The sequence below is a fragment of the Cibotium barometz genome, chromosome 33 (assembly GCF_041138505.1).
Source record: "Cibotium barometz isolate CiBa-2024 chromosome 33, ASM4113850v1, whole genome shotgun sequence".
In the NCBI taxonomy this organism is placed as follows: domain Eukaryota; kingdom Viridiplantae; phylum Streptophyta; class Polypodiopsida; order Cyatheales; family Cibotiaceae; genus Cibotium; species Cibotium barometz.
Window position 1 is genome coordinate 11378579 of NC_141078.1, and position 11192 is coordinate 11389770.

An 11192-nucleotide genomic window follows, 5' to 3' on the forward strand; every position below is an offset into this window, starting at 1 on the left:
CTTAATGAGTTGGAAAAGTTGCTCCTTGAGCTCAATGGCTTAAGGGAGATACATCTTATAGAGTCTCTTGGAGATAAGTTGAGCACTAGGAATTAGCTCGATTTCATGGTCAACTTCTCTAGGGGATGGTAGTCATGTAAGCTCATCAAGAAAGATGTCAGAGAATTCTTAGAGCCAAAAGGGTTCTAATTCTTTATTGGGTTTAGCAACTTTGTTGAACTTAATAAGAAAAACTTATTTTCCATTATGTTCTCCCTTGAGAAGATGTTTTGCTTTTACTACCCTAGACTTGGGTTTACTTGTATTCCCCTGAACTAGTACTACTTGGCTGTGCTCATTTTTAAAAGTGATACTCTCCTAGTTATAGTGAATACTAGCATTGTTTGCGACTAACCAATCCATCCCAAGGATCCCATCATAAATGCCTAATGCTAGGACTCTAAAATGGCCATGAGTTTGTTCACTACTCAATTTAAAATCAAGGTTTTCTACAGAGTGGTAAGATACTACTTCTTTCTTATTAGCTAGCTCTACAACCATTTTCCTAGTTAGCTTTTGATCCAGGTTTAATTTTCGTAAACACCTTGGAGAAAGAAATGAATGGGTATTTCCACAATCAATCAAAAGCTGGAATGGCTTACCATGATGAGCTACTAGGGTTTGAATAACACCAAATTGCTCAATAGGACCTTGATGCTCTACCACCGTATGGATGGTGGCATGGTCTTCGTCACAGATTTCCAAAGTTGGTTCTTCATTTGTAGCATAGGCATAGGAAACTGCCCTGCGACCTCTGCCACATCCACCTCTGGCACCTTGGTGAATGGGATTCTGCAAACCTAATTTGCTAGACCACTTTGAGGAAAAGATGCTGCAAGCTTGGGGAAATCGGCTTTAAAGTGTGCGGGATCATTGCAATGGAAACACACAAGTGTCTCCCTAGTAGAAGCAGTATATGTGTGGGAAACAAAGAGGTTGGTTCGCTGACCTTAGCTGTAGTTGGGATAATTTAGCCTAGAGGGCTTCTTGTAAGACTAGTCCTTAGGGTTTGATTCAAGGGGAGCTCTCTTGTGGGGCCTAGCTTTGCCAAATATTAGCTCCGTTCACAAGAGGTTTTTCTCGTATAAGAGAATCTTTCAATGTACTTGGCCTCATTACTTTGAGGCGGGAATCCAAAGGTTCATTCAAGCCTTGGTAGAAGCGGGCTACCTACGTCATGGGTGGGGCATATTTCCTGAGAGTGATGTACTTAGAGTAGTACTCCTCTAGAGTTGAGCTGAGGTGCTTAAGGCTAAAGAACTCATTCATCTTGATAAACTCATGAGATGGAGGAAGATATCGCTCCTTCACAGCTTGTTTGATGTCATCCCAGGTTTGGGAGTGTTCGCTAAATTCCTTATCATGGCACCATTGCTTCCACCAAAGCTTAGCATCCCCAGTGAGGCGAAACCATGTAAGCATGGATTGGTTTGCGGCTCGAGTACCAGTGGTTTAGAAGCCTGGGGTACTTATGATATCACGTGGGCGTATAAGAGGGTTTTTTTTTTAAATGAGGCATAAGCGTATAAAATAGGGGTAAGGCCATGTATTTAGGTGAATACTAAATCTTAAATTTAAGTTAGGGTGGGGGAGGGGGGGAGGGGGAGGGGGAGGGGTTTAGAAACATTAAGGATATATCATAATAAGTATTTTTTATGAACATAGTTGTACAAAATTCTAGCAATGTTTTGGTAACATTCCAACAATACTTTTAGAAATGAAATGCTAGAGAAAAAACATAGATATGAGGACGCGGGGTGAGAGAGTCATTTTTGAATATATGCTTTATAAGCTTAAATAGTAGGTGTTATCAGCTTATGAGCATCATATATAGGGGGTTTTCTTGAGTTTCATACATGTAGGTGACGTCCCCCTTTATTGTGAGTGAATCCCTTGGGGCTGAGAATCAATCATCCATTGCTTCAATCCATACCTTGGCATCCTTCTCAATTTGTGAACCTTCCCCTTTAAAGGAGGCTGAGGGGGTTCACCTCTAAGAAATTTTATGTATCACATGCGTTCAAAGGGTATTTAAAAAACCCCTTACACTTACATACTTTTATGAATAAAATGCCCCCTTTTTCTTCATAAAATTACAGTTTTTTTCAAAATTGGTTTTAAAAACCCCTCCTGTCAATGTAATTCTATAACGTTTTTGAATTAATATACCCCTCCTATTGATGAACTCACATGCTACACTTACATATTTTTAAGTGAACCCCCTAGAAAGGAGGGAGACTACATCTATTCGAGTAGGAGCTTCTTCTCCTGTGTGTCTGTGTATAGCACATTAGAGGAAGGAAACCGATCTTCCTGGCCATCATTGCAAGATCATATTTAGGATCACACGATTTATATTTTACACTATGCTCAAGATATAAAGTAAAATCTTGAAATCATTTTATTTCTCAATTCAAATATTTACAAGGACAAGATTGATTACAAGGATTTGAGACTAATGTATTTAGTCTTATTCATTTTAAAAAAGAGAGAGAATTCTATGCTTAACTAGGGCATAAGACTCGAGCGGTTCACGTAGGTGAAATATGGGGGTTCTGCCATGGTTTCTAGGATACACAAAACTGATGGTAGGGGAGGTAGACTATGGATTGTATTGCATTCCATAACAGCTACTCGGTCGATGGGTAAGACCCACATTACTTGGTTATGCACCCAACGGTTTTGTGGTATATGGTTACCATCTATGGTCACATAGCTGTCTAGCCTAGGGGTACCCACCATGAACTAAAATAAGCAAACCATCTATGGTCACATAGCTGTCTAGCCTAGGGGTACCCACCATGAACTAAAATAAGCAAACCATCTTCAGCTTCTCAATCCAATGAACCTGCTTCAAATCCATGGTGACATTCCCAATTTGATTGACATTGTGGGTCATTAGGACAATTATACCTCATTGCAAAAGAAAGTGCTTTGTATTGTTACACAAAGAAGAAGGTGCACAAACAAGATAGAGAGTAGGTCACCAGTACTAGTGGTCCCTTCTTTCTTGTCGAAAAGAACATATGATGATGGAAAGAAAATATCTCAATGGATGTGATTTTATAATCACAATGTAGAGCATACATAGGGTGTGGACAAACTTGTTAAGCATCCATCAAAGATGCCATGCAAATGGCTTGTTGGTCTTGGTACTAATGTCACAACAGAGGAGCTGGAAAGTCTTAATCAAGAAGAGTTTAACTTGAAAAATACATCATTATCACCATTTTTAGTAGAACTAAGACATCAAAGTGTCATGCAAGCAAGATGCAATGACCATTCCCTTTCATCTTCTAGTAAGAGAAGCAAAAAAGTGGAGGCACGGGATATCAAAAGAAGCCGAGAAAAGGCTTGCGCAACCAATACTATGAATGCAACACTAGTGGAAGAGAAAATATTATTGGCAAGGATTCATGTGATTATTCTCTTGATAACAGAGAATTGCTATGATGTGAACATCAAGGTTGAACCTTACTACACATGCCAAGATTTTCAAAGGAGAGAGATGGAGCACAAACCATTTCTTATATGCAAGCATATGTACTATATTTACATGAATGTCTTAGGTTTGCAATGCAATCAACACATGATTATTCATCAACCAACTCTCTTCGTTAAGGATGTCACCTTCATGCTTGATCAGCCTCGTCTTATCAAACTAGCATCAAGCCCATAGTCTAGCTAATTCACCAAGGAACTATTTGGCATTTTAGTATGCCCTAAACATATTTATTTAATCCTTTAATAATATGTATTGTATCATGACAAACAGTGCTTATATAGCCTGGTTTGTAGTGTAAATTTCCTAGCTGAACTTTCAAATTTACGATTAGAGTTTTACATTGTCCTTATTTTCCTACTCAAGTTTTGGTGTATTTTAGCTATACATCCTAGCATATGTGCAATTTTGAGGGATAAATCCCAGTTTATTCATAACATTGCCTTTATTTTACATGGTTGAAAAAATATTTTTTTCAACCTAATGTGACAAGTTTAACATTCTTTGTGACTTCACAATTTGCACCATTCTTATTTCTGAGTGATGAGTTTTAACCATTATTTATGAAGTGATAAATTGTACTTATTTCTGACATGGTGAGTTCTAGCCATTATTTGTGAAGTGACAAGTTTTGTGTGGTGAGTTGAAAACATTTAGTATTAATGGTTATCTATTAATGTGATGGCATGTACACAAGGTAAATTTGTACTTCAAAAATTTGGTGGTATTGTCACCTTCTGTGGGTGATCATATGTGAAGGGAAGACACATTATTGAAAAATATCTCAATTTTTCCATATTGGGACTAAAAGATCGAAATTTAAATAAGATAAGTTCACACACATACTTCTCTAAAAAGAAATCCTTTGATATAAAAAAACATAAAATTATTTTCATATATGCATATATTATATGTCATATCACATATACACAAAGTAACACATCAGTGTTACATCATCATTATAAAATTCCTCGCACCACGAATATGATGCTTAGGCTAGGATGGTATGCACCAATGAGCTCGAAATTCATGGACCACCATGGTGCAAATGGAGGAGACTTACATGTCTCACATCAACCTCAACACAAGTGAAATCATCATACGAGTCACTTCTATTGGTCGTCGCACCTATCCTAGAAACATGGATACTCCAACTATTAGCATCAAGAGCTACGTATATCTAGTATCAGCACGCATACTTGGACACTAGGTATCCTACCCTATTCATTTGACTTCTGTTATTCGTTGCCTATCCTAGAAGCATGAATAGTGCAAGTATTAGCATTAAGAGCCGCACATATCTAGTACCATCATGCATACTTAGACATTGGGGACTTCCCTATGTGTTTCACTCCATAGGCACTATTTTTCTAGCACACTAATTATACCAAGAGCACATTCACATTCGGTAGTCAAGAGGGATCAAGGTCTTGGATGATAGCCTTTGTGTGATTTACCCCAATTATGACACTCATAACAATCCATAAACCTATCTGTGGTAACACTACAACACGTTGATAGGATTTTTTGTGGCCAAGGAGATATGCTCAATGGAGATGCCCACCCCAACCCCAAGAGAAGAAATAACAATTCAGGTATGGTTAGGAATCTTAGGAAATATAGGATTGTTACATGAATATCTGTGTATTAGTAGACTAGTTGTTATTTGTTGTTGTTAGGTGAAGCGAGGACTATTGCATGGAGAATAGTAGACAAGATTAGGTAGAGTAGTTGCATGGAGATTATGCAATTGCGCGAGGCAAAAGAGAGAAAGATTTTGTGTGAGAGAGAATTGAGAGAGAATTGTGTGTTAGAGAAGAGAGTGGCAAGAGAGCTAGTTTTGTTGGGAAGTTTGCTGTGAAGCTTGTTGGATAACAGTTGGCTTGTTCTGAGAAAAAGAATGCGGGGGAACTGTTACACAGGAGACTTGCATCTTTCGAGATCAAAGGTGATTGAGGGGTCTCTGTGAAAAGTGGTGTCCCATATCCTCTTAGGGTGCATCACTGTTGGAACTTGGATTAGATTAAGGATTACTCAAAAACATTTCCCAGTTGTGTTGTTGGATGGTTGAAGCCTACAAGTTGTTGCTACATATCTTTATCATTATTGACCCTGATAGGGTTGAGAATACAATTTGGTTCTATTGTGGCTATTTGTGTGAGATTTCTCTTGATATGTTGTTGTTTTCTCTCATCTAATCAATTCCCAATTCTCAAGATCTATTGTGAGTTGCATAGTTTTCTTAAATTTCAAAGAAGGTCAAGTTGTGTGGAATTGAAGAGTTATTTTGTTTGTTTTGGTTCAATCAGTGTTGCTTGAATGGAATTCTATTGAAGGTAAGGTTGTGAATGAAGAACTAACTCTGGTTGAGTTTGTATTCGGTCAATTACTCGGGGGGTTCACCTCTAAGAAATTTTATGTATCATGTACGTTCAAGGGGTATTTAAAAAACCCCTTACACTTACATACGTTTATGAATAAAATGACCCCTTTTTCTTCATAAACTTACGGTTTTTTAAAAAAAATGGTTTAAAAATTCCCTCCTACTATAAATGTAATTCTCTAACTTTTTGAATTAATATACCCTCTTGATGAACTCATGTGCTACACTTACATATTTTTAGGTGAACCCCCCGAGGTCAGTTAGGTTCTGTATGGGTCAAACATTGTCAGCTAAGTGGTGTGTGTTAGTAAAGTGATAGTTTTCAAGTATATGTGCATGAGTTCACACCAGTTCCATAGCTCCAGTGAAGAGTGAAAGGAAGGTCCATCAGATTAGCTGAGGCTAGGCTGAGCCTATGGATCTAATCAAAGTAGAAAAATGATTAAACACTAGTAAGTGTGCGATCCGGTAGACCTACGTACTTTCTAAAACAAAACAAAGATGTCTATTCGAACATGAAAAATCTGGGACAAGTAAGTTTAGTTTGGAAATCATAAAAAAGGATAGAAGATTTAGCTTCATAATCGAGGAGTCATGACATCTTATTGAGCCACATGGAGCCTCTCTTAATGTGACCTTCTTGTGGGAATTATAAATAAGGATAAAAGAATCACCTTATAAATCGAGGAGTTGTTGAGCCTCAGGGAGCCACTCGATATGACCTTATAAGAATTATGAAAGAAAAATGCCTAGAAAAATCATTTACTTTTCATGTGTAAGGATTATTCTAGTGAGAGTGAGAGGAGCTAATGGAATAACTGAACATTCAGACATTGTGATATGAGACCCCGATCGAGTCGCTCTGCCCTTAGTGTGATTCCTCTTCCATAAATAGGGGTCCCATAATAATATCCGACATTAATATTAATAAAGTATATTTTAACTTTAAATTGGAACCTTATTTATTTAGAGTTTTTAAAAATGTTTTTATAGAAGCATCTATATTACTTATTATCTATTTATAAAACTCATAAAGTGATTTTCTAAATTTGATTAAAAAGACTTGACTAAACAAGTCTCTAACCTTAATCATCACTTTGATAGAGTGATAATAACAAAATGTTTTATTAACAAAATGTTATTGTTATGAAATTTTAAAAGAAACATATAAAAGTTTATAATTCATGTGCACCGTAGACGATTTGGCACACTAATGATTGAGATGGTCAAAATGTAAAATTTTTAGAGTATTTCTCGAGGCCACACATAACCACAAATAGTTTAATTATTAATGCATTCTTTCACTTGAGAATAAGCTTTAGAAAAGTAGAGTAAAAAATAAGAAGCATATCCTATGGTCAAATAGAGATGGGTTGGTGAATATTTCTTGAATATAAGGTAAAGTCTGTAGGAAACTTTGGTGAATGTTTTAAAATTTTCAAGATATATGCTCACTTTTACTGTAAATTTGGTGATTGTTTCTCTAAAATTTACCCAAAAATGCTACCTTGGACTAGTATATTAAAAATGTCACCATTTTTTGGGTCTAGAATAGCCCAAGACTTTTGAAAGACACTTGAAAATTAGCCTTTGGGCTAAATTTCTCCCCTAGTTTTTCTTTGTAGAAAAGCGACAATGACTTTTTGATTACTAAAAATGCTAAGACAAAGAGCATCTTAATTACACTATTTATATGATAATTTGCAAAACATTAGTATGCACACTTAAACACATGATCTTGCAAAAAATTTTAGTTGACAATTTGAGACTTCAAAAAGGAACTTAGAAAAGAACACCTTCTTTTGTGACACACAAAAAATATTAAAACAAAGTGAGCCATTTTAATTTATATCATTAAGATAATTTAAGTAGAACGTTAGCATTATTGTTTGATTAGTTTTCTTTTTAAATAAAGCTATTCAAAAAACTATAGGAAATATTTTACAATTTTTTTAAAAGCTAAGATTCCCACTCGTATTACATTTGGGGATCGGTTTAAAAAGTTAATTAGGGTGCGGATGGCTATTCAAAGGCAATTACATTTTGGGATCACTTAAAAAGTTATCAATAGAGGGTCTAGGGTGTGGATACTCCCCAGAAGACATGGCTATTCAAAGGCAACATATATATGCATTATATGGATTTTGTAGCAAGGGGTCCTTTAAAAAAAACAATGAACATCAAATGTAAAAGACACATGTTTATGATCTTGTGAGGAAAAAAATAGTAATGAGCATGCAAACATACCAATTAGAAATCATACTAATCATTTCCTAGGAAAAGTGAGAAGAAAGAAGTATGCATTGGTGCGCATACTAATTACAATAGCTAAGTTTCAAGAAAATCCACTAATGTATTATGCCAAAGATGGTGGGGGAGATTCATACTTTGTAGGGTGGAGGCGAAGGAGACTCGTACTTATAGGGAGGTGGTGGAGACTCATACTTATATATGGATGGAGGAGGTGACTCATACTTGTAGGGGGGAGGAGGTGGAGACTCATACTTGTACGGGGGTGGAGGTGATTGATACTTATAAAAGGTAGGAGATGGAGATTCATGCTTGTATAGGGGTGGAGGGGGAGATTCATACTTGTAGGGAAGAGGTGGTGGAGACTCATACTTGTATGGTGGTGGAGGAGGAGCGTCATACTTGTATGGGGTTGGAGGTGGGGAATCATACTTGTAGTAGGGAGGACGTGGAGAGTTATCTTTGTCTGAATGAGGAGGAGACTCATATTTGTAAGGGGGTGGAGGTGGAGATTCATACTTGTAAGGGGGAGGGGGTGGAGATTCATACTTGTATGGAGGTGGGGGTGGAGATTCGTACTTGTACCAAGGAGGTGGGGGGGACTCATACTTGTATGGAGGTGGTGAAGCTTCGTACTTGTAGGGTGGAGGTGGAGGTGGAGGTGGAGGAGATTTGTATTTGTATGGGGAAAGGGCTGGCGATGCGTGATAGCACTTGTCGCACTTGAGAGGGGAAGTATATGCGAAGGGGCCCGCCAATAGGACCACCTCGTCTTCGGTTTTGGATTTGATGTGTAGAGCAGCACCCAACTCGCCGTCATGCAAGTTGGTGGGCAGCGTGCAGGAGGTGGCGTAGGAGGCTGAGATGAGCTTGGCCCGGCAGGATTTGGCACCGCCACATTCTCGGTAGTTGAATCCGGCAAGCTCCACTCTAAACCTGCCCCTTCCGTCGGTGGTGCCGTAGAAAGACTCCTCCGACTTGCCGTTCCAGCAGAACACGCCCACCTTCACGCCTGCAAACGAACATGACAAAACTATTAATCTCCATAAGCTGGGACTAATGCAAAATTATTTCTGCTCAAGGATCACGGGATTACCCTCAAGAGGCTTCTTGATCTTGCCGTTCTTGCAAATGTCGCAGTATACATTCCCTGTCACCACCGCTTTGAACTCGCTGTAGGGCGAAGGTTTGTAAACGTATGGCGCCGGAGGGGGTGGCGACTTATACACGTACGGCGACAGCGGCCGAGGAGAGTCGTTTCTACTATACGGAGGTGGGGAGTCGAATTTATACGGCGGAGGAGGGAGAGATTCATGTTTGTATGGAGGAGGTGGTGGAGAGGCGTATTTGTAAGGAGGGGAGGAATCCGCCGCATTGGCCAAAACCAGAAGCAAGAGAGCCGCTAAGGTGGTGAAACTTGTCACCATGATAGATGTTCGAAATGCCTGCAAAACAGAAGGGAGGGCCAGAAACGAAGCTTACTGTAGTAAAGACAATTAGCGGAAAAAAGAAAAGTGTGGCACGATGCGTAATGGATACACGAAGCTACTTACAAGTAAGGGGAGCAAGCGAGCAAAGCTTTTCCTGTACCTAGCAAGCCGAGCTGAGGATTATATAGGTAGAGCTTTGGCCCACCGACTGTGTGTGTGTGCGTGTGTGTGCGTGCGTGCGTGTGTGTGTGTGTGTTTCTGATCTCTCTATGTGACTTGTCAACTGAAATATGTAACCCACCACCTCCACCGATTCTACTCCGTTATCCACCTCCACCGATTCTACCACGTTTTCGAGCTTTTCGACCTATAATTTAACCAAAAAGAACGTGCCTTGGCTAGCAAACCTGGTTCACCGACTGCCTCAGCTACTCAGAATCATCAACGCACCCCCTCTTAAGAAAAGAAAGGCGCCTGCCACACCAACGTTCACCCTTTAACCAATCCTACCAACACGCAGCAAGCACGTACGGTATATGGTTCCGTCCATGTGGTGGTTTAATGCGTGCTGCAACAAACCGGCCAATAACTCTTGAAAACGTGCATGATTTTCTACGTTCACCTTGGACAATACGTGGGTCCTTTAACTCCCATTGAAGTAGAATTATGAATCCACTATGGAAACGCATAACTTTCTCTCTCTTAGCATGGCTTCTAAACGCATACCTTTCTCTCTCTTGAAGTTGATTTGTAGCTTTACTTTCACCAACATTAATCACTCATAATGAATGGCTCCCACATGCCTCAAGCACTAAGTGACATGGTGCATTAATGAAGGGGGGACCATGGGATCTAGGGTGGGGAAGTGACACTATGAATGGCAAAGGGAAAAAATGTAAACTCGGGAACACATATTAAACTCGGGCGGCTAAACACGGCATGACATGGTAAACCAAGCTGTCCGTTAGGATTCCAGCTGTCGGTGGGAAACTTTCCGGCAGGGCCGGGTTTACACCCCCGTATTGCAAAAAAAAGCTTGGGGGACTTAGAAAATTTCTAAGTCCAAAAATGTTTCAAAACAAGTTTGCGGGCATGAAGCTTTGAACTCGGGTGGCTGATTGGAGAGGGCAATGCTCTACCATTATGCCAGAGATTCCACCATGAAGGATGGGGCTAGAAAACTAATATATCGATGTGCACCCGAGTTTACATTTTGTTTGAGTTTACATTTTTGCTATCCTACGGCCCCCTGTGCACTCGATCTTCATGTTGTCACTTCCCCACTCTAGATCCCATGGTACCCCCTTCATTAATGCATGGTGTCACTTAGTGCTAAGGTCCCACATGGCTCCTTTAATGGAATTACTTTTTCAATGAAAGGCATTTAAAGGAAACGAGCTCACATCACTCATAATGAATGCCTCCTTACATGGGAGTACTCACCATGTTGTTGATAACTTGATAGGTTAAGTTACTTTAGTGTACATGCTCAAAAAATAAATGGTTCAATATTGTCATTTTTCCATTTTGAAGTCCATTAGCCAAACCCTTTTTGAAGTCCATGGACCATTTTTGTAACTTGATGTTG

At 39.1% G+C, this 11192-nt stretch overlaps 1 protein-coding gene across 2 annotated transcripts; it reads right to left on the minus strand.

Moving 5' to 3' along the window:
• Window positions 1-8257: 8257 nt before the first annotated feature.
• On the minus strand, window positions 8258-9809 carry LOC147619299 (uncharacterized). Of its 2 annotated transcripts, XM_086772958.1 has the most exons (3): window positions 9728-9809; window positions 9271-9619; window positions 8258-9186 (listed from the first exon to the last, which is right to left on the minus strand). In XM_086772958.1, the coding sequence occupies exons 2-3, from the start codon at window positions 9599-9601 to the stop codon at window positions 8306-8308; spliced, it is 1212 nt and encodes a 403-aa protein (XP_086629084.1). In that variant the 5' UTR covers window positions 9602-9619; window positions 9728-9809; the 3' UTR covers window positions 8258-8305. The 2 variants fall into 2 exon arrangements, with proteins under 2 accessions (XP_086629084.1, XP_086629083.1); XM_086772957.1 differs by having other exon boundaries at window positions 9271-9760.
• Between the last annotated feature and the right edge of the window lie 1383 nt (window positions 9810-11192).

Excerpts from the sequence above, each read along its gene's own strand:
- LOC147619299 (XM_086772958.1), bottom strand. The coding sequence starts at position 9,601 with ATGGTGACAAGTTTCACCACCTTAGCGGCTCTCTTGCTTCTGGTTTTG. Across the intron at positions 9,187-9,270 it reads GATCAAGAAGCCTCTTGAGG|GCGTGAAGGTGGGCGTGTTC; the intron begins GTAATCCCGTGA and ends GTTCGTTTGCAG.